General features: G+C 41.4%; 1 protein-coding gene across 4 annotated transcripts in view; it reads left to right on the top strand.

Moving 5' to 3' along the window:
- LOC311527952 (neuronal acetylcholine receptor subunit alpha-7) overlaps positions 1 to 24,539 on the top strand; it is a 98,300-nt gene that overhangs the window by 38,437 nt on the left and 35,324 nt on the right. For all 4 annotated transcript variants that reach the window (XM_084642453.1, XM_084642452.1, XM_084642454.1 and 1 more), the window contains 2 exons: positions 15,826 to 15,870; positions 23,907 to 24,016. In XM_084642453.1, the coding sequence (XP_084498579.1) occupies positions 15,826 to 15,870; positions 23,907 to 24,016 (155 nt within the window). The remainder of the gene's footprint in view (positions 1 to 15,825; positions 15,871 to 23,906; positions 24,017 to 24,539) is intronic.

Here is a 24,539-nt window from a genome sequence, read left to right as displayed (position 1 = left end):
TCAGAGTTACACACCACTCTTTTTTTGTAATAAGTTAAAAAAAAATAAAAAAAAGCAGCTACTATTGCAGTGAAGTCTCCGTATGAGCTGGAGGGGTACCATGAAGTAGTTAATGTTTGTTATAACTGGAGCACCACAGCTAGTTGTAGTTGAGTGTATTTATAACATCCACTTCTTTGCTAGGAAGTTGGAAGAGAACATGTAGGGCCATATCCTGAGGATGAGGCCCTCACTCAGGCAAATTCCAATGAACGTCAGTGGTGAACAAGAAGGATAATGAGAGTTTGCGGAATAAGTATGGTGTAAAAACTAAGGCCCAGATGTTGCTGTTCTGATCTCAGCATCGAGGGAGCTCTCTCTTTGTGGATATCCCATCTCTACGCTGAATAGGGGTGGGGGTGTTTCCACCATGGCAATATTTTTCCATTCCTCCACCATAGGGCAAAGAATCTATGTGAAAAGAGGGACCAGGGATGGCGAACATAGCAGAAAAGTCAATACAGTAAGAGGCTATTGCAAGTTTCTTCAGGAGCCTTTTTGCACTAAGGAATCAGTGATGTTTTCTGAGAGCATGACAGAATTGCAGGGCCCAGAGCTGCTTCAGGTCCCAGTGCAGATAATTCTTTTTCCTTGGTGTGCCCAAGATCTGCATGATCCTAAAAGATCTTTGTATTTTGTGCTGCAATTTTGTGCTAAATCTCTTCCATGGGAGAAGGAGAGTGGCGGGGAGGAAGAGACAAAGCTTGCCCCTGAAATAGGGGTGATTAGTGTGTGTGTGGAGCCTTGTGGAGTTTCTGGGTGCCTAAGGTGGTGTTACCACATGAGCTGTCTCTGAAAAAGAGTGTAGAATATTATCTGTAATTAAGGAAGAATAAAGCAATCTGAGGCCTCTAACTCTTGCTCCAAACCCAAAGTGATCCTGAACCAAGCTTTGACATAACTTTGGTTAAGTTTTCCTCATTGTTTTGAAAAGATATTTTATATCTACAAAGAGGGAAAAAACAAACAAAAAAAGACCCTTCCTATCAGCCCCCCCCCAAAGAAGCAAAAACAGTGAATCCAAAAATGAGGATAGAAAATGATAGCTTTAGAACCTTTAAAGCTTTTCTGTTCCAACATATAAAGTGATTTCAGTATATCCTACATTGGATGCACATGCATAACTATCAGTGGTAGTGAGTGACACACACTAGCAGTGTAGTGGAACAGTTCAGATTCAGAGCTTTGGTGTTTGATGACTCTGTAGCTCATACACTAAAAAGATTTTGGTTTTCCATAGGCTGCTAAGGGCCCAGTCCACCAAACACTAAGAAGCATGGGGATTGCTACTTTGCATAGTTTGATAGCAAGCCTGCTATTAAGTAATTGCAGGATCAGACTTTTACACAGTGGCCTGCGGGGAAAGCTAAACCTTTCCGGTGGATGGACTGCACAGTAATTAAAAATTGAAGCCCTGGATCCAAACTGTCCCCAGGCTGCTTTTGTCTACCCACCATATTTTTTTATATTTGTGCCCTTTTGGGGTGACACTTTGTGTTACTTGGCTTTGTTTCCCAGCCTTTTTCTTCTCCTTCTCCCTATTAACACATGCAAACCTCTGGAATTGGTGAAAGCACATGTGGTACTCTCAGCTGCAGCAAGGTGAGCTATACCTGCAGTGCAAAAGATTACACTTGTGAACATGTTTACAGTAGTGCTGAGTATTGTGATTGGCTGTAGTAGCAGTTTTGCAAAACAAGCCTTTTGCTAGCACTTTAGCTCGTAGAGAAGATGGACACTTTTAATTTTTTTTTAGAGTACCCAAGATAAAACTCTTCACAGAAAGAATTAAAGATGTCATACCATGACTTCACACTGAGAATTGTGTAGGGTATTTTATGGGTTAAAGCACTCTTCTTCTTCTGCATGGCATAAAGGGCATCAGTAATAATAAGTATTCTTTCATGCATTTTTAACTGAAAACTGTCATTTTAAGACAACTTGGAAGTTATTTTGTGTGTGTGTGCACGTGTAAACCACACTTGCGCACCCACATACTATATATATGTATAATTTTATATATTATAATTTTTATGCATACATTAACAACTTTTATTCTCAGGAGCAAAATAACTGAGTTACATCATTTACTAGAGTAGTTGCTGCTCACACATGCTAATATCCTATTTTACAAAGATTGTGTATTGAGAATGAGCTGGAGGCAGCTGTGCACGCTGCCTATAGACTATAATTGAATTAAGCCCAAGGGCCTTCAGAGTTTAATGGAAAGGTTTTTCTTTTTAGACTTAGTTTTTTAAAAAGTTTCAATGTTTTTTAACATTTATTTTAATACTTCAATAAAATGTGCAACTAAATTGAACCACAGAACAACCACCAAGTATTGTTAACAATAATGGCTCAATCCTGAGGACTGGTGTAATATTTTATCTAGTATTAAATGGTCTGATTAAAGCCAGAGAGATTCAGAGTTGAAAGGATGTGAGAGTCACTGAGTCCAGTACAACCCTAGCAGAAAAGTTGCCCCATGCCTGAATTTGGCCTTGTATGTAGAATGTAGAAGAGGAAAAAAGGTGATGTCTTGGATGCCTTCAACTTCCACTTAGGGGTTAGAGTGGTTGGGTTTAGAGTGGCCAGCAGCTTTCAGGAGGCATTCAGCACTTCACAATCTGCTCCAGCACTGCCAGATGCATCAGGTATTCACTTGGCTTCAGAGGAAACTCCTTTTACACCAGAAGCCTAGGATGTCAGGGTTGGGGGAGCAACCATGAAAGAGGTGAAATATACAGCAGGTTGGGCTGTATAGTAGCTCACCTGCTTAATTTCCGTTTGTGAAAGGTTGTGTCTTTTGCTGTCATTTTTAGAGCTTAAGACAGTGATGGATTCTCAAAACTGTTGCTGTTGCAACATAGTTAAGGCTGTGTTACAGAGTTCCCTTTTAACAGAGTTTTAAACCTGCGTAGACTGTTGGTCCTTCATCAGTTGAAACTGAGTTGATCATAACACGTCTTCCAATCTTCTCTTGCTCTGGCCATCCTTTGCCATGCTTGTCCATATCTCCTTGTTAGGAAATCATCCCACCTCTTTGGAAGCCAACCGCGTGGCCGTTTCTGTTCTCGCGGATACCACTCGGATATAGCTGTGGTCCATCTGTTGTCGCTGAGTCAGGCCGCATGTCCCGCCCACCGCATTTTGCTGAGCCTGCTTTCAACAACAACGTCTCACACTCCAGACTGCTACCTAATTATTTTGTTGGGGATGTGATCACGGAGCAAAATGCCCCAAAATGTTCGTTCCATTGCCCTCTGTGTGACAGACAGTTGATGTTCTTCAATCTTTGTCAGTGACCATGTTTCACTGCTATATAACATCGCTGGAAGCACAGTCAAGTTAAAAAGATTTGCACAAGTTGTTTTGCTGATCTTTCCTTGTAGGATGTCCTTCATATTGTTGAATGTGCATCATCTAGCTTTTTTTCTGCACGACAGTTCGCCTTTCTGATCATGGTGCATGTTGACTTCCTGGCCCAAATGTATTTATCAACCTCTTGAATCTGCTCTCCTCCAAGAGTTATTTGGGTTCTTGGCAGAACATCTGATGTCATGTATTTCATTTTTGACCGGTTCATTTTGAATCCAACTTGACTACTTTTCGCATTTAGTTCTTTAAGCATTCCCTCAAGCTGGGCTGTATTTTTGGCTATCAGCACTAAATCATCTGCGAACCTGAGATGGTTTAGCCACTCGCCATTTATATTAATCCCGCCTTTCAAGTCTGCTCGTCGAAAAACCAATTCAAGACAGGCTGTGAATAATTTTGGTGAAACTGTATCTCCTTGTTTCACACCTTTCTCAATGGGGATTTGGAGGGGAGTATCGAACAACGATATGTCCGTGCTGCAGCCAGAGTTCTCTTCCTTTAGTAATGTGATGTATTTCGCACTGATGCCCTGTTCTGAAAGAACTTCAAGAATGGCGTTAGTCTCTATGCTGTCGAACGCTTTCTTGTAGTCCACGAAGGCAATGCACAAAGGGAACTTGTATTCCCTTGAACGCACTAGTAGTTGGTTTAGAGTGAGGATATGGTCTATCGTGCTGTAATTCCTTCGAAAGCTGGCCTTCTCTCTAGTTTGCTGTTCATCCAGGTTTCCCGACAGTTGATTTGTTATTATTTTAGTGAACAACTTACAGATATGTGAAAGCAGACAGATTGGGTGATAGTTCTTTAGATTTTTCTCGATCGCCTTTCTTATGCAGCAAGATGGTATTGGACTCTTTCCAACGGGATGGTATCTTCTGGATTTCCAGGTAGCGGCTGAATCTTTGGGTGAGAGCTTTCCAAAGTTCCTGTCCTTCCGCCTTAAGCACTTCTGCTGTCAGACCGTCCTTGCCTGGAGCCTTCCTCTCTTTCATTTGATGGACTGCGTGACGGACTTTGCTAATGAGAACCAGGAGTATGTGTTCATTGGTTTGTTGAAGTGATGGCATTGGGACGTCTATACGGGATGCAAACAGCTGATCGCCTCCATCTCTGTTCGATCAGTTACTGATTCTCCTTCCCTGTTCTTCAAAGCCGATAATGATGACCTGTACAACGCCAGTTCCCGATTGCATTTTTGGAGACTTTTACGATCTTTAGCAGCCTTTAGGAGCTTTTCGGTTCCAAATTTCTCGAAGTCTTCCTTCAACTTTATTTGTATGAGCTTGCAGAGAAGGGAGTACTCAAGCCTGTCGCTGCCATTTCTTTTAATTTCCTTCCTCTTCTCCAGTAAAGTCTTTGTATTCTCAGAGATTCTTCTGCTAGCTCTTCTTGGTCTTTCAGGCTCAGCTGATTTCATACACCGTTTCAGTCTCTTACTGAAGTTCTCATAATTGTCGTCGCAGTCTTCCAGGAGGCTCGAATCTTCCCTAGAAATGTTTCCCTTCAGGATTGCCTCATCGAAAGCTACCGGTTGGTGCCTTCTGTTTGCCATACACAGCTCCTTTTTCTCCACCTTCACAATGAACATGAGTTTGGCTCTCAGTAGGTGATGATCGCTACCGATACTGAATGATGGCACTACTGAAATATCCTGCACGATGCATCGTCTATTGATCAGAAAGTAATAGATTTCATTTTTTGTCTTTGCGTTTGGTGCAATCCAGGTCCATTTTCTGTTGGCCTTCTTTCGGAACCAGGTGTTACCAATGAACACTCTCCTCGTCTCTGCCAATATAGCTAGTCGTTCTCCTCGCGCGTTTCGTTCTCTGATACCGTACCTTCCTATGAACTTTTCGCCCTCTCTCCCTCTTCCAACCTTGGCATTAAAATCTCCCATCACAATCGCATATGTGGAACTCTGAGTGGGGGTTTTCTCCAGTTCCTGACAGAATCCTTCCACATCATCATCTTCGCATGCACTTGTGGGAGCATAGATCTGGATGATTTTGAGAGTACTATTTCGGTTCAATCAGAGGTAAAACACCCCGATATGCAATTACTTCAAATGGCATGAGACAATTTTCAAAGACCATTCCTTGTTTATGATGCATTCGACTCCTCCAACTGTACTTGTGCCTTCTCCTTTTCCTAGAATGACCGTGCTTCCGTCCCTCCAGCTGACCTCCATCTCCTTTTGTCGTGTTTCGCAAACACCCAGCTCATCGCAGGCTGTTTTTGCCTTTTCCTCCATGAGATGGTTTATTGATTCCTCCCTCATCAGTGTTCTGCAGTTATAAGTGCACACTGAGAGACTTGTCTGGTTTCCTTTTGGCAACCTGGCACCTGAGATTCTTTGCAGCCTCTCGTCATTTGAATGCCTCACTGCCTCTGGAGTGGGGATCGAGGAACATGCAGAGAACTGAGACTTGGTTTTCCATATTATTTTATCCATTATTTTCAGCCATCCACTGGCTGGGCTGTCAGTGGCGCATTTACCTCCTCAACTTAGCTAGCTTACAGCCTCAGAAAGAGGGATTATACGCCCCTCACAGAGGAAGCAACCCCCTTGCTGGGCTGACAGTCTGACACCTTGATAGCATGGTTAGACCTGCCGGAGAACGCACTCTGCTATCATTGCTGTCGAACAGCCAGGGTCACTGCTGCACCATGTTGACGCGTTGAGGTAGGATTTGCAGCAGTTTAAACCTATGTTATGCAAAAATATCTTACTGGAATTACAAACCCCAGAATATAGAATCTAAACTTTGAGTATGATTTGAATTTTTCTTGGTGATTTGATGAGAAATGAATCGATACAGAAAGAATAATAGTTTAAAAATCACCCCTTTTCACAGTTTTTTCACTAGATTGTCTCATATTTATTTGTACCCCTTTTGCAAGAAATCTGAAGTACTCTGGGACCTGTCCTTTGTCCATACCATTCCTCCTCACGCACTGTTTCTTAGTATATTAATTACATTGGTAGGGTTTGTCTACAGAAGATTTTAGACATAATGGTAAATATGTTCTCCAAACCGAACGCCCAGATTGACTGTTGACAACACATTAGTTGATTAGTGTTTTAGGTAGATATGCTGGAGGGTAGGGATAGGGTCCAGAGTGACCTAGACAAATTGGAGGATTGGGCCAAAAGAAATCTGATGAGGCTCAACAAGGACAAGTGCAGAGTCCTGCACTTAGGACAGAAGAATCCCATGCACCACTACAGGCTGGGGACCGACTGGCTAAGCAGCAGTTCTGCAGAAAAGGACCTGAGAATTACAGTGGATGAGAAGTTGGATATGAGTGGCATATTAGGCTGCATTAGTAGGAGCATAGCCAGCAGATCAAGGGAAATGATTATTCCCCTCTATTCGGCACTGGTGAGGCCACATCTGGAGTATTGCGTTCAGTTTTTGGGGCCCCCACTACAGAAAGGATGTGGACAAATTGGAGAGAGTCCAGTTGAGGGCAACGAAAATGATCTGTGGGCTGGGGCACATGACTTATGAGGAGAGGCTGAGGGAACTGGGCTTGTTTAGTCTTCAGAAGAGAAGAGTTAGGGGGGAATTTGATAGCAGCCTTCAACTACCTGAAGCGGGGTTCCAAAGAGGATGGAGCTAGGCTGTTCTCAGTGGTGGCAGATGGCAGAACAAGAAGCAATGGCTTTAAGTTGCAGTGGGGGAGGTCTAGGTTGGATATTAGAAAACACTATTTCATTAGGAGGGTGATGAAGCACTGGAATGGATTACCTAGGGAGATAGTGGAATCTCCATCCTTTAGAGATTTTTAAGGCTGAGCTTGACAAAGCCCTGGCTGGGATGATTTAGTTGATGTTGGTCCTGCTTTGAGCAGGGGGTTGGACTAGATGACCTCCTGAGGTCTCTTCCAACCCTAATCTTCTATGATTCTCTGATTCTATTTATTTATTGTTTATTTTTTGGTTTGTATGTATAACCAACATTCAATGACCCCTCTATCTAACCATGTTAGTTGGCTATGTCCTGTACTTTAGCAGTTGTCAGTCGGATTAGAAATAACATTCATTAAAACAAAGACTTTGGTAGGGTCTGTTTAATTAGTGAAGGGGGAGGTGGTAGTTGTTGGGGTGTGTGTGTGTGAGGTTAAACGTTCCCTATCTCTAAGTGATAGAGAAATTTCTAGCACTCAGCTCCATGTAGACTTCTAACAGGAGTAAAAAAGTTTCTTCCCGGGGGAGGAAAGAGACCAACCCTATCCAGTCCACTCACTCATCCGTCCACCACACTGTAGCCTAGGGAAAAGTTCCCTGGGCTGGGAAAGGGGAAACCAGAAATTCACATCTCACCTCTTCTAATCTTATCCACTGCATTCCTTTCCATTTTCATATTGCCTGCAGTGCTATCAGTTATACACTACATAAGGTGCTCACCTCCAGATAACAAAAAGTAAGCATTCCCTCACTTCATTAAACGTTGACTCAAATGCAAAACCTTAACAGCTACCTCAGCAGTGTTAATTTCCTAACTGCATGGAATGTACTGTTATAAAAGCATACGAGGTCACTGTTAGGTTTCGTGTTAGAATGCAAGTTTGATGAAGATGGGGTACATATTTCTTTTGAATATCTGTTGGAGATGGAGGTGCTGGAGTTCATTATTGATAGTGCAGAAAATGTGAAAGTAGAGAGGAATGCACAGTATTTTCCCTTAATCTCTTATTTCCATTTGGATGGATGGTGTTTGTCCTGCCACAGCATTAACTACCGTTATATCTATGGCTCCAATATAATCCCCATCACAGCACAATCTGAGCATCTGACCGTCTTTAATGGATTTATCCATACAATACACCTGTGAGGTAGGAAGTGCTATTCTCCCCATTTTACAGATGGGCAATTGAGGCACAGAGAACCTCACTGATTTGCCCAAGGTCACACAGGAAGTCTGTGGCAGATCAGGGTCTGGGCTAGTTCCCTGGCCACTGGACCTTTCTTCGTCTCCAAACAGGTTTTGTTTGCTAATTTTAAGAGGGGCTCCTATAAAAGTTGAAATGTTACGAATGAGTTAGCTTCACACATCCTCTGCGTACTGCTTTCAGGATCAGGGAAATCATCCCAACCTGTTTAGTTTTGTGGCAGAACTGCAGCAAGGGGCTTTTAGCAGCCACCTCCAGCACATCGCTACGAAAATAAATTTATCTGTTTGTCTCATATGGCCTGAAAGCTTCAGTGAACCTCAGCTTCCTCTTGACAATAGCTTGGTATGACCTTGTCACAAAACTATCAATTAGAAGCCAAGGAGCAGCACAGAGTGTAAATAGGATTTTTAGTGTCTTTTTGCCAATTGCAATTGATTTTTAGGTGGGTCTAAATCAGCCTCCAACCTTAATTATGAACAGTAAAGGCTGTGGAGGCTGAAGGGATCAGACATTAATTCTGTCTCTTTCACTCTGCTGAGGTATAGTACATAGGAGGAAAACCTCACTCTATTAAGTGGTAAATTCATTAACTAGAGAACATTGTTAGGGTTTCAAAAAAGAAGGAAAAAACGTCATTAGGTGCCAATTATTTAACCTAGTGGGTCAAAAGATGCTTCAAATATTTAATTAGGAAGTGCTCAGACAATGACATAAAAGAGAATGAAGTGAATAACCTACTTGACTATTACCCTGCTAAAACCTGTAAATAAGTGACAGTATAGAATAAGAAATTGATAGTTGTGGTATTGGTGGCCAGCAACTGGCTGAAACAGTCTTGTCTCATTATGATTTGCTGCTTGGGAGCTCAGCATTTTTCTATAATGAGGTATGGCTTACAGTGTTTTTAAAAAAATCCTTTACCATACGGTGCAATTGATCCAGTACAAGGAGGCCTTTCTTGGTGGAGTCTGGAAGCAAGCTGTGTCATTAAAAGAAGGGAGAAACCTTTTAGTGGATCATCCTTGCAACTTTTAATGACGTGAAAAATTAGCATTTAAGAGGCTTGATGTGGTCGGTCAGCAAACACTGAACAGGCTTCCTTCTCAAAATCATTGGCTGAAATCCTGGCCTTGTTGAAGTCACTGGGAGTTTTGCTATTGACTTCAGCATGGCCAGTATTTCACTCATTTACTTACATTAAAATAATGTGTGGAGTGCAAGTGAAAACTAGTATCCTAGGTAATTCACAGTTAAGGTTCCAATGTCCATTCGAACTTACTAGCCCTGTATATAAGCATTATAATGGTTGGTCTTTCCAATATGGGGTCCAAGAGTGCTGGGGCTAAGATTTTTCTAAGTGATTAGTGATCTTGGGTGCCAATTTTTGGATGTTCAACTTGAGCAACTTTAAAAGTGCTTCTGGGAATCAGGTTTCTTTATGGCGTGTCAAGTTAGAGACCCATAAACTGAGTTACTCCAAAATCATGAGTCACTTTTGAAAATCTTGGTCTGGGAGAATATGTTTCTGAAACAGGCATTCAGTGATTTTTGAAAAATTACGTTTTCACAAAACGTTACATTTTTCATCACAACTGAAACAGTCCAAAGAGTTAACACAAGTTTTTTTTTTTTTAATAGAGGAATTGTAAAAAGGATAACAAATGTATTGAGAAGAACTGGTTGGAAAGGCACCCAAGAAGTGTGATTGCACCTCAATAGCTTCACTTCTTAAAGTAAACTTAAAAGCTTACTGGTTCTATAAAATGTTTGAATTGTACTGCAGCACAGTTCAGGGGAGCATTCAGCCTTTTTAATTGTATGGCTTGCGGAATTGTAAATTATTGCTTGATTATGGTTTGTTCTACCATATATTCAAGCAGGGAATAAGAATCAGGCAGTAAATTATTATTCAGTAGTATTACTGGTCACTATTTGGATATTAGTGGAGCTGCAGTTTGGCTTACATAAGAGTTACATTTATTCATATATTTAGTGCATGTTTTCTGTAAGTAAGAAACACATTGTGAGGAATCAAGCTTGTGTTGGAGCTTTGTTATCACTAAACGTTGCATAAAGCCTTCATATTCTGATAGTTTTAATAGAGTTAGGGATACCATTCCAAAACAGCCCACCAGCAAGTGCTGAAAATGTTCTGAATGTCTGAATAGCTCCCTGTTCAAACCACTTGACATCACAGTGTACACATTTTCTTTGTGCAATTGCTAAGAAAAACAGATGGGAACTTTTATGACTAGATTGACATAAACCCAATGCAGGAGAAGAAGGCTCTCGCTCATCTTCTGTGCTGCTGCATTAGGATTACATGGATTATAGTAGGGGCTGCGCAGCCAGTGTTCTCCCGGGGCATAGGTGGAAGTGGGTGGAGCCATGCTGTGACTCTCTCTCCCCTCTCACCTGTACCTCATGCATTAGTCAGAAGAGTGAGCTGAGTGGAGTAAGCTGAACCCTGAAGAAGGATGAAGTAATTTACTTTCCTAGTAGACCAATAGGAGAGCTGGAGAGGAATTCTTTGTCTGTGAGCCACAGTGCCCTCTGCAGCCCCTCTGACAGTGGTGCAGCCGCATGCTGCCCCGTACTCATGGCTAAGTGAGAAAAGTCCGGGGCAGCATGCTAGCCCTTAATTATGCTAGCCCTTAATTCTGTTTTGGAGTGCATGGGCAGATGGATTGCCAGACACTGTCGTTAGGGAGAAAGTTATCCCGTTAGCATTTATCACAGAATTGCAGATGGGTTCACTGCTCATCCTTTGATGTGCTTAAAATCTGAGACATGAATACTAGCTGGGCTCGTGCCCATTTGAAAGCTGGCTGGGTTAAGGCCCCTTATAAGGATGTTTGTTACATTTCCCTGTATCTTCTCCAAGTGTGTTTTGTTGAAGGTGGAGGTTTTGGGAAGAGTAGAGCGAGGGTGTGATACTGGGTTTCCCAAAGAAAGTTAGCCTGAGAGATTGTTGAATGTTAAGAACAACAACAACAGAGGGAAGGGGGAGAGAAGGCAGTTCTATTACTGTTAGAAGTGTACATGGAGAAATTTCCAGCTTTCAGTTCCATCCCCATCCACTTAGGAACAGAGAATGTATAACCTCCCCAGCCTCACTGATCACAGTTACCTCCCTTTCATTACTTCCATAGGCCCAGCCTACTGTCATAATTAGCTTGACAACAATTTACCCTGTACAGTATTGAATCATTACTATTGCTATGAGTTTGGTAGCCAAAGGCTGCCACTAAATGAATAAAGTAACACTCTTTAGTGAGCTGAGCTGTTTGACCAATACTTTCTCCATAGTCACCACTCATCACACTATTATTCTTGTGCAGTGTTTCTCAGACTTTTGTATTGGTGACCCCTTTCACACAGCAAGCCTCTGAGTGCAACCCCCCCCCCTATATATTAAAACCACTTTTTTATATTTAGCACTATTATAAATGCTGGAGGCAAAGTGGGGTTTGGGGTTGGAGGCTGACAGCTCTCAACCCCCCATGTAATAACCCCACGACTCCCAGTTTGAGAACCCCTGTTCTTGTGTGATTTAAGGCCTGCATTAACTAAAGTAGCTAACATAGTAACCCCCCCGCCCAAGTGAGTCATTTTGTTCCTGGCCTTGTTTTCTGTGTTGTTGTTTATGACACCTCCAGGTGCAATGTGAAGTCCTCTTTCCTTTTCATGTTAAAAACAATATTTGTAAGAGAAGCTCTAGAAATGGTTTGCCTCACTGCGTGCAACACTTTTCCCCCCAAGTAGTTGCTGCTAAAATACTGCAAAATGATGACAAATTTGAAATGTGATGGAGTTTGAGCAAAATTTCATGATCCATTTTAGTGTCAAAACATTTTGTTAAGAGGTTGTGCACAGCTGTGATGGAAAACAATGTAAATGTATTTTGCTGAGAAGCTGTTTTTTCAGAATTCATCCATCATATTCAAACGCATTGTTCAGCATGAGACACACACACAAAAACCCTGAAGAATGTCCCCTCCCACGCCAATTGAAGCTGTTCGTGAGATTGCAGAGTAAAATGCAAAGCTTCTGAAACCGGAGAACTGCCAGTCTCCCCCTCTTTTTGATGAAAATCAGCCAAACCAATTTTAACTAAATTGTGTGAAATAATTTTCTCTAGGATAGGAATATTATAAACCAAGCTTCAGCCTGCAGTGAAGTTTTTACAGCTGAGTTACAATGCCTTGGAAGTTGGGGATTTATGATTAAACCACTGATGGGACCTTTAATATTGTGATACAAATGGGCACCGTTATGTTCAAATCCCCTCTTTCAGGTTCTGAACTTTTAAAATAACAAAATACACAATAGGCGGTCAGTGTGTTGCTTAGTGGTGCACATTCACTAGGCTAACAGTTCTGCAACAAGATTTCAACCAGCTACCTGCTTCTCTACTGCCTTGCACCTTGTGCAGCCATTTACACAGAGGAAAGTGCATGTAAAATGCTCCCAGTTCGAATTCACACACTGGTAGTGTCCTGCATATGGTTTTGCATGGCTGTTACAGACTAGACAAGGTGTAATTGGAATTTGTCTGCCCACCTGTGTTTAAAACGCATAGCCTTAAGAAAAGTGCTATGAGATCTTTAATTTATTTAGTGTGTGCATAGCTGTCTAGCCAAGCAATGGCATCTTCAGTGGCATGATGCAGTTCTTCTAGGCCACCGCTGAACCTAGTCAGCAGGCATTCATCGACAATGCGCGTCATCATCTGTGTTGCTGCACAAAGGGCTGTCACGAAGGGCTGCACAGCTGCACAAAGGGCTGTCACGAAGGCCCCAGCAATACTGGTTGGCTGCACAGAAACCGTTGCCCGGTCCGGAACCTGTTCAACAGGGACCATTGGCAACGGGACAGGTCAAAACCAGGTGGGCAAATTGTAGGGTTGGCAACAAGGGACTGGTTGGGGATTATAACAGATATCCATTCCTCTCGCCAGAGTGTTTCCGTCCTAACATCCTGGCGTGGCGGATGAAATCATAATGGACGACTTGATGGAAAACGTGCAGCTTGTGGTTTAAAAAGGTCATTGTGCCCCGGCAGGCTTGAGTTGGCGCATACTTTCCTCAGTAACTTGCTAGTGGCAACCTCTCGTCTGATATGAGGAGGAGCAATATTGCTCAGAACTGGGAGCCTCGGGTGTGGAGTCAGACACAGGGTGCTGGAGATGATACTGATCACAAGTTGTCAGAATCTTGATTTTACACCTCACCCAAAAGGTGGATAACACCAGTGAATAGAAAAGTATTTAAACTTTTTGATTGCAATATTGTGAATGATCCAGTGGACATAATTTCTTCATTAATTAATGAGTTAATGTCCACTGGAAGCTAGCCCTGTTATGCTACTGAGACTGGCAAACTCTCTGATAACACGGATAGGTGCTTGAGTGATGCATCACACAAATGTTACAGAGTAATAGCTGTTAATATCAATCAAGGACTGTTGTGAATCTCTACAGAAAAAGCAACATCTTTACTCAACCATCAGCTATATTTTTGGCAACCATAATAGCTGTTTTACTCTCATAAGACATAACTTTAGCCTGCAGCAAGTACTGTACTTCTAGTATTGAAGGGTAGATGAGACAATTTCCTTCCCCCCTGCCCCAAAGACTCATAAATGACATAAATGTTTGCCTGTTGGAGGGAGTCTTGGATGAAAGGCAGGATTCACTGAATGAACGAGACAGAATATAAAGAGAAAGTTTTAAATTCTGCCACTGGCTGGGGCACAGATCCTATTGACTTTTATGGGGGCTAAGTACACTCATCTAGGGGGAGAATGGAGCCAGGCAGAATACTAATTAGGGGGTATTTTTATCTGAATTCTTTCATTTGCTTTTATGTTGTACATTCAGTTGTTGGGATCCCATGCGATTCAGTAACAGTTTCACACCTTTACTGATGTTCCTCTTTACACGTCTCCATTTGCTATTAAAATGTCATCTTCTCTGGCAGCTATAGCTAGTTTTACATGCTGTATAACTATTAATGCACTGCCCTGATACCGCTACAGTTAAAGGTCTTTCAGTCCTTCCATTCATTCAAAAGTCTGCAGACCAATGGATTACAGATTAAATTGCATATATACATTTTCAGTTTAAGAAGACTCTTGTATGTAAAAATTTGAATACGGTTGTCTTTGGACATTTATTATTTGGTGAAGAATAAAACATAGATTACTTTTGCTTTTAAAATTGTAGAGGTTGTAGATGTATCATCTGGTTTGAGAGCCCTTTCACACTGTACAAGTGACTCTGGGATATGCTGTGGAATCTCCAAAGAGTGAATTCCCATGTAATTTGTTTGGTAGAGCTCAGGGGTGGGGGTGGGGGTAAAACTTATGGAGAGGGAGCTTCAGTTTGATTTAAGACAGAAAAGGCTGGGTGTTTTACATTCAGCTTAGAAAACAAATTCTAGTGATGGGAATTGGAGCTCAGTGTATCCCATTACCTTGATAGAATCCCACTGAGGCAGAAATACCCTGAGGAAGGTATGGTTGAGGGCTGAGTAATTGCTGATAGGTGCAGGGTATTGAGGTTACAAATATTTATCCATGTCTGAGAACTGAGGAAATTATCTTTTTAGTTATCTCTAAAGTTAAGGCATTAGTTCTGCCACCCGTACTTGCATTGAGTAATAACTTTTTCTTGACTTGTTATGTTGTGTGTGCCCATTTAGGTAAGTTAGGGGCTATGCAGAGCTGCTACTCCCCATCCCAAACTGGTGGGTGGCCAGCCAAGTAACAGCTCCACCCCGTAGTACGTGAGGGAACTTTTCTGTGCCAGTATATTGAGGACCTATGCTGCTTCAGCGATAGGGCTGGTGCAAAGTACATTCACCTGCAGTGTGTTTGTGTAGACCTCTGCGACAAACTGAGATTTTTTTGAGTCTGTCTGGTTTCCAGGATGCTCTTGGGGCATTGTAGCAATGCACTTCCCCATACACAGGGTTTTGGTAAAACCATGATACATTGAAATCAACAGGACTCTGTACAGTAAGATACTACTTAGCATGGGTAAGAGTAGCAGAAACAGGCCCTAACCTTGCATAAATACCTATTTGCAATTATCCAGTTTTATTTGTTCATATTGTTTCTATAATTTGTGCATCCTGGTGTAACTCCATTTCCGATGTGTTAGGTTAACTAGTAGATGAGCAGCTTGTAAGCGAAGTTGAAATGGGCAACCTCTAATGCAGTTCGTTTTGCCTTTGCTCAGGGACAAACCAAGAAGAAACACTTCGGAGATGCCAGCAGTAGTAGCTTAAAAAGAAACACTCAAAAACTGTTACAGTGGGGTACAGAGAGTCATAACTGGTTTCACATAGCCTAGCAGGACATACTACTCAGGATCACTTTTATTGAAAGATACATTAACATAACTGCCTGACTATTTGATTTCACTAAAACTTCTCGAACAATGTTACCATAGTCCTTTCCTTGAACAAATGTTGAGTTGTTCATTTTTTTTTCTCTTCTCCCCAGGATGAAAAGAATCAAGTTTTAACAACCAACATTTGGTTACAAATGGTAAGTTGTGAAACATAAAATATCTCTTCAAATGCAGCTTTAAATGTGCTTTTCATTTTCCAACAAATATAAAACCCACATTCATGTTGCTTGCAAGTTGTTGTTTGTTCTGAGGCATACAGGACAGCTTTGAGGTGATACATCCTGTAGAATAGAGGATTCTGGGTTTAAGGTTTTAGACTGTCAGGAGAAGGACTTCACATCGTCTCATAGATACTTATAAAATTGTATGAGTTGTATTGTTGTACCATATCTGAAGGATTTATAAACTCAATACATTGCATTTGTTTCAGTCACTCTAAACACTGGATTACTGCAAGATATTGCAGTCCTAAGGGGTTCCAGGTAGTGATACTTACAGTATCGTAGAAAATGCACCCACTGCAACAAATCTGGCATCTTTTCTTAAATCATATTTGATAGTGAAAGAGAACATGAAATACAATTTCACACATTTACATAAATATTTTGCCAACCTTGTCGATATAGTGAGTATTCTGAGACTCTCTAGACATTTCTTCTTATCCCAAAGGAGTTATTTATTCCTGTGGTCTGTTGCCATTCTCCTAAGGATATCAGTCTTTCCATGTTTGCTACTTTTACTGTCTTGTCTCTTTTTAGAAACTGCAAGAGGATTTTAATCAAATGCCTATGATTGCAAGTGATACCTAAAATAAATACTTTATACATAGTACTGTGTCAAAAGTAACTGTGAAAAGAAAGGAATTATTTAGGTTAAATGTCCATAATGCCAAGACTTAGTTGCATGCAGAACATGGGTAATGGCACACACTGTCTCCAGTTGCGTAATGTTCAATTATGGGCACATTCATGCATTTTCCTTGTGCTCCTATTTGTTTTGTGAATGTATGGTAGGGTGCACATTTTCCAAAATTTAGCCCTATCTTTAACTATGCTGCAGTGACAAATTCTTGACACAGAACCCTTACCCTGCAGTTACCATTGAATACCAAATTCTCTACTGATGTAAATTGGTGGATGTTAAATGATCGTAGTAAAGCTATGCTAATTTACACCATCAGAAAATCTAGCCCTATACAATTTAATTCTTGACATTATGCGAACAGATGGCAAATGGGCTTCACTCATGTTTTGACAATTGGAAGATACAGTGGAATTTTAAAAGGCATAACCTTGCGAGGGTTTTTTTTTCCCTTTTTTAATTTCACTAATGCCCATTCATATTTACTTTGATTTGACTTGTAATATTTTCCCATAAGCTTGGCATTAATGTAGGCTTTGGACTGACTCATTCCAAGTTGGAGCCATTGCCGTTTAATGGGCCCGGGCTGACACTGAAAGAGCAAAAGTAGGAGGATGAATGAAAGCAAGGAGAATTATTCACATGCTTTGGCGCTTTCCTTTGGGTTTACATCACATCTCTGACATTTACAATTTTATATGGAAACAACAACACATAATTCCTTTCTGCTTCTACCACAAAGCTTGTGGGAACCACCTCCACTCACAATGTACTATAACTGTTTGCTCAGTCCTTATTTGGACAAAAGAAGGTCAGATAGGAGAGGGAGATTGCAGTGTCTGGTTTTTAGCAGGGGAGGCTATGAGCACAGATAGTGTGCTTTGCTTCTTCTCACACATGCAGAACAGGATGCTCACCTCCCTGGGCAGTACCTCCAGTGAGAGAGAGCCCTCAGGATTATTGTTTCTTGCTCTCCTGCCTGATGAGGCAGGGACTTCATACCACTAGATGGAGAGACTGCCATAGGTTGTCAGTGCTTCCTGAGACTGGGTTGGGGGAGGAGATGCGGAGCTCTCCCTCCACTTTCTGTAGAGGGGATAGGAACTTTCCTTTCCTTTAACTGCTGCTTGTAACAGAGAACCTGAACTCAAGTGGTAGTTTACAGAACAGTTTTATTGTTCAAAACAACTCTGTTGTGTTGGCAGAAATTTGATCTCTCTTGCTTTACTCAAAATGATAAACTCACTCAGTTTAATTCTTTCTCTGAGAGTCCATCTTTTTCCTTTTGCTATAATTTTTATAGAGTGCCTCTCTCATTCTGGCAGATCTTAGGATACAAATGAAAGACAATTTTGGAAAGCTACTGAGGATAGTGTGATTGTTACATCTGTTCACAAAGAGAGGCTGATGTGGAGGAAGCAGTCAGTTCATGCTATTTACACAGTAGTTTTACAATAAGATCAAAATTGTCAAATATAATCTGTTTCCCGCTCTGAGTTGCAGTGACATCAGTCACTGTGATTTCTAAACACAGGATAAGAAACAATAGTTCATTTTCCAAAGACTATAATTTACTTTTATGTTTCTCTTCTTCCTGTTTCCTTATTTTTTTGTTTTTTTTCCTAAGGGAATTCTTAATTCTTTTACACTGTCAGATTAAGTTTCTTTTCATTTATTTGTTCTTGTATTCTATATGGTGCAGGGAAGACACTAGTTCCCAGATCAGCTGTTTACTATCAATACTGTAACTGCTGCTTGTGGCCAATGTGTAGACTAAGTTTATATGAACAGTAAAAGAATCAATGTTGTAAGTGATTTTGTATGGCTAGTCTGATAACAAATAACAATACAATTCATAGATCGGCCTGATTCAAAACCCATTGAATTCAGTGGCCATCTTTCTATTATGTTATCTTGTGTGGATTAAGAAGAATGACTTTCACTGCATTTGTGTGATTCGACAATAAACGGTGCTTATATTTCTGATTATAATTACTGATACCAGCAGTATCTGATATATGTTTATCTGTCCATCATCCAAGTGCCTAAATGCTAAGTGTTTATCTCTTGAGGTAAAAAATATAAACCTGATGTTTGCACATTAAACTCTTGCTCCTGCTTCCTACATGGAGATAGTCAAGAGTAACCCTGAATATCCTCTAGGTTACAGCAGGACCCAGGAGGGACTTCAGCTGGTCCCAGAGCTGCTCCCTATTCTCAGGTGCACCAAGTATATCTTGGAGAATCTAGCCTCAAATTTTAAAAAGTGTGCACAATTTGGGTGTGCAAATGCCATAGTGCACATGCCTAAGGCGAATGCTCACAAAAGAGCACATGTTAGTGTGAAGATTTGACCCAGTTAGACTAAGTAAGAGGTTTCCAAACTCTCTTCCTAGTGTGGACCACATTTTAATGAATAGATTTTCTTTCATGGACCATCTCCTGCCCATTCACCATCACATCATGTCCATATGGCAACTACAGAAATTGCTTACTTGGAAAGTAGTAATAGGAAAATATTTAATGTCTAACTATCGTTTAATGCAATTTAGTAGCTGGAAATGAGAAGGAGAGCCAGCACCATGTAACCAGCCAGTTGCCTGGACAGCCACCAAGTGCTCTGTGTACCATAGTCTGGGAACCTCTGATCAAAATGAAATACAGAATGGATAGTACTTCCTATCAAAACAGCTTAAAATTAATTCCCTGAAGCCAGCAAGTACACATTGTGAAAGGAATGTGGCAGCCACAAGGGCCGGGTTCAGTAGCTAGGTGCTCCTTTTCAACAATTCAACACAAAACTGGCTCAAGCCCCCACCCAGTGACCGGGGACAATTATACACCATGCCCTGGGTGCCTCTAAGAGGCACTACTTCCCCTCTCGCAAGCACAGAGTCTGAGCCCTGCTGGCTGCTTGCCACGCCTCTCCACCAGCTGCCCACACCTCTCCACCAGCTGCTGACTCATCAAGATGTCTTCAGGGCCCACCACTTAACACAGCTCTCACTGATTTCAGCTGTTAGTGGGGGAGCCTCACTGCTGGTGCACAGTGGGCAATGTCTTGCAATAGAGACACTATCCCAAAGTAGGTCTAATGCTTAGACTTAGATATCAGTGATTTCAGCTCTGCAGGGTGTAATAAGACTCTCAATTAGCTCTTTCATTATACCTGGAGAGAGGAAGGGTCAAGTGGTGTCTAGGTCCCTTACAGAGGGCCCACACCACCAGGTACAAATACCTAGCCACACCTTTTCTCAACTGATTGGGCTTTGGAACCCATGTCCCCTGCCTAGTGAGTGCCGTTCAGTTGATGATGAGTCCCTCCATTGGCGTATGCCAGGTACAGTTCTGCTGCCCTCGGTTCACACAACAAGGATAACAACACTTTATTACGCCTGTCCCAATGACAAGGAGACTGGGGATCCAGCACCAGCCACAAGTGATCCTTTGGGCAAGAAATCCCATCATGCTGAGCACCTAGGCAAGGTGGGTGTGTCCATACAAATACGATCAGCTCCTGAAGTCCTTTTCGACAGCTCACCACTAGATGTCAGGGGAGAGTTCATTCATACTCTGCTTACACATGTAAAATATTTGTCCATGCTAGTAGACTCAATCAAAAATCCAGATGCAGGAATAGACTCAACATTGCTACACACTGCAAGAAGGGGAGGGACCAAAAAAAAAATCATATTTATTTTCACAAGGATCCGGAAGTTGACAAGTTAAAAATGACAAAAAGGTTTCAGGCATAATGCAGTTATTATAAAAACTGGCATAGGTAAGGTGCTTTAGCAGAAATTGGAAGACAGGAAATAATTGTTTAGCTTATAGAAAATGTGGAACTTGAGCAATTCAGTCAGTTTAATTAAAAAGAATTGTTAGTGGAATAAGCAGGGCAGGGGAGGCCCCAAAGGTACTTAGATATCCTGGTTTAAGTCTACATCGAGCAACTGACATCTGTAGAGCTAAAGGAGCAAACAACATACTGCTTGGATCATTCGTCAGGCTGACAGTGTTGTAAACAAATTAGCCAAAGGGTGAAAAGCACATATTTCAGCAAACTCTATAGCGATGACTATAGAAAAGTCAAAAGTGTCCAGTACATGGTGTCACATGTACAGCATGCAGCAAAACTAATCACTTTGAAACAGTGCTACTCTAACAACACAATTTTGTTAAGCCAAAATGTTTAAAAAAATAAAATAAAACTTGAATGTGAGTAACAGGAGTCTGATTGGGGCAGCAGAATGATGAGGGAGGTAAACCCAAGTAGAATTTGTCTATCCCCTAAAGATTTAAACACAGCAATTGGTTGTGATCCCATGAGAATGATAGATAATGTTTCCAGAATGCCCGAGGTAAAAATTTTTCTGTTCTAAATGCCTGTCAAAGGTTTTTGGCAAGTGCCATTGGATGATTAAAATTCCATATTGTGTGCATTTAATGTCCTGTTTAGAAAGTCTATGTTTAAAAGCCTGCCATTTGGCTTTGGAGCAGCCCTGCAAGTACTGAAGTATTATATGGGAGATATCTGATGGCTAGTTTGGGTGGAAGTTAATGCAGGGGAATGGGGGATGCATAATGAAAGGTATGTAAAATGTCACAGAAACTATGAGAGAAATCAAATCAAGTTAAAGCAAATTGCCAATATGAGCTAAAAAGGAAATTGTCCACATGTTCAGTGAACACAATGTTAAACCTTACCAAAAAAATGTGGAAGCTCTTTGTGAGATAGAACTGCCACAAGGGAAAGATGCACTTCAAAGATTCATAGTATGCGCATGTATCATACTATAATCACCCCTTCCCACTGCGTACATGTGTACTGCCTCTGCTTCCTGACAAAAATGCCAGTTGATATGGGGTGAAGTGCAAGCTCAGTGTCAAGAAAATAAAACACTTCAAAAGCTATTTGCATGCCTTACTTTGATTTAATCAACCTGTAAAGCTCTGAGTATGCAATTTCATGTGGCTTGGCAGCAGCGCTATTGGGAACAGGCCACCCCTAAGCCATTGCTGCCTTCTTGTAATGATAGTCTTTGATGTTAAATGGTAACCAGGAAAATAACTTCTGTTGAGGCACCAATTCAGCAATAACTCTAAGCACGTGCTTAGGTGACTTAGGGCTACAAGGACCTACTAAGCCTAAAAGGTCTTCTGTACTGAATAATATTGATGAAGACTTTGAGGTTACTGTGACACACGTCATAATTCTGGCCACAAAAGCATATGACAGGCTAAAGCCTGAACCCCATTCAAATATAGCTTTGCAGAAGCTGAAGGAGACAATTGTACAAGAGTGGGCAGAAGAGAAGTCATTACCTTTTTGGGTTTATCATGATGAGCTAAGTGTATGAGAGGTCATTACACAGGAAATGCTAGAAAGGCTTGATAGTGAACATACTCATTTAAAAACCAAGGAAAGAGCCAGATCCGCATTCTAGATTCTTGTCTACAGCTAAGAAGCATACAGCCCAACTTGAAGCCACCTTTCTGCTCCCCCCAAATTTAGGTTGTCAGTGTGCCAGACTAGTCTCCCATTGTAAATTAGAGGAGCCCAAGGACCTCTCTAAATTACAATGGCTGCAAAGAGGATTTTTCCAAAGGGACTGTTATAGCAACTAAGAAATGCTAGATAACAGGAAAGCCGCTGGTCATGTCCCTCGTTTTCTGTGCTGTCTAGAAGGAGCTATTAGGAACTGCTGTGCCAGTTGTGCCACTGGAAGATTCCCCTACATTGGGGTGATCCGCTGGTGGCTGGCTAGGCCAGCTTTAGGGCTTCTTTGTGCTGGCAGTGTGGTGCAACGTGGCTACAGTGCAGGCGATAACGTGGCCCATCCTTTTGTTGGATAAGCATGTTGGTATCACAGATGTAGTCTCAAAATTTGATGTATGTAAAAAATATAAATTGTAGTATTCCCAAGAGCTGTTATTGCCACGCAGTTCAAGACTGAGGTGGTCTTTTCCCTCTCAAAGTTGTTGACCAGTTGGTGTGCAGCTATTCTTAGAATAATAGTCAAACATGAGCCAAACACATCGTGGGTTTGAGTCTGCCACACTTATTCATGCTGCGCAGGACGTAACGGAGCGCGGTTTCAATATTAAGACGCACGTTTATGGAAAAGCACAGTTTAAATCTGATTTTAAGCTGTTTACTCCCCTCCCCCCCCAAATGTCCTGTCTGCTGATTACCACAAATTGTGAGCGAGCTGCTTGCAGCTTGGTGGTCAAAGGGATTGTCTTGTTTATGGAGAGCAGTAGCGGGTCTTGAAACCCTGACCTATTTATTGGAATTTTTCTGAATTTTCGTCTGGATGTTTCCATGTGATGTGTCTGGGCCAAATATAGTGAGAACAACCTTGCTCGTGGCACAAAACCAGGACAGCAGCCGTGCATGCACAGTTTTTAAAAACCAAGTGAATTGAACTTTTGCAAACCTCTGGAAAGATTTGTGTGATGTTTCTGGCCAGTTATTTTATCCAGTTTTGACTCATTTCCTAAAAAATGGTCACTAAAATTATTGCAGTCAAAGTGTGATACAGTTGATGATGGGAGATGAGATCCCTGACATTAATGCATTTTACATTCATTGCTTAAAGAGTGACAGATCCAGACCTTCTAACAACACAGGATTAACTAACCCTGAACTAAAAGCCTCGTCTTGACCATTGTTGCTTGCACTGGGCTGAGCAGCTATCTATGGGAGTTGTGTTCAGCATGTCTCAGGATAGGGCCCATAGTTTGCAAAACCACAGCAATTAACATTCTTTTTTGAATGTGGAAAACATGGACTGAAACTCTTTCATAGCAGACATTCTTTTCTGTAGTAGATTTGCATTGTTTCATTTAGAGGCTGGAAATTCAGTAGTGTAACCCTTATCAGAAGAGACTCTTGGCTGCTATACCCAAAGTGCCTCTAAATGGTTACATAATCCAGTCATTTTTAACAAAAGGAACTATCCAAGTTATGTCTCAGAAGAGAAATGTGATTGGAATTAGTATTAGTATTAAAAAAAATCTGTTCTATTCTAATTTTGTGCTCAAGACAGCACGAACAATAGAATACAAGCATATTGAACCTGCTTTTGTAGGCTGTTGCATGCGATCGCAATAGCTAAACTAAAAATGGGATTTTTGTTCTTTGCATGTTATTTTCAAGGTGGCTAAAATCATTGTTTCTAAACAACATTGTCTGAAGCTAAATAATACTTTTAAAATAAAAATAAACTTTGATTGGTTGGAGCTAGATAATCCCGAGAGAAAGGCAGCGAGTGGAAAAAAGTGACACTAACACATTTCTTTGTGTCAGTATTGGACAGATTACTATTTACAATGGAACATGTCGGACTACCCCGGAGTGAAGAATGTTCGTTTTCCTGATGGTCAGATTTGGAAGCCAGATATTCTTCTGTACAACAGGTAGGCACATCTTCATGAAAAGAAAGCATAATTATTCCTTTAGAATGTCTAGGTGTTGGGTACTAACATTCAGTGTATGGAAAGCAACCATTATGGTATTTACAACAAGAAAGATGATGATGCAAGTGCTTACCAAAAAACATAGTTTAAGTTTCAGATAAAGTGTGATTATTAGAAAACTAAACTTTACTTGCACTGTTGATGATGTAAGGACAATTTCCCCCTGCTCCTGGCTGAAATGTCACTCTTTTTGAGGTAGAAGAGCTTGATTGCCTATAGGCCAGCTCTTACTCTTTGTCCGGCTATGCAGGAAGAAGGCCAGGAGACACTGGATGTGCTTTAATGAGTCTGCAGCTTTATTCCTAAATGTCTGGGACTACCTGGCAGATAAAAGTGTGCAATGCAGGTATGCCACAGTCATTTACATATACCTGCCCCTTTACCCATCCTGGTCCCCAGCCAACCTGCTACTGGGACCCCGCCAGGCCCCCCTAAATGAGGTCTAAGGGGGGGCTATGGAGGG

Source organism: Lepidochelys olivacea, assembly GCF_965140295.1.
Source record: "Lepidochelys olivacea isolate rLepOli2 genome assembly, chromosome: 10".
NCBI classification, from domain to species: domain Eukaryota; kingdom Metazoa; phylum Chordata; order Testudines; family Cheloniidae; genus Lepidochelys; species Lepidochelys olivacea.
The sequence above is the reverse complement of the archived record's forward strand: the minus strand, read 5'-3'. Positions and strand labels throughout refer to the sequence as shown.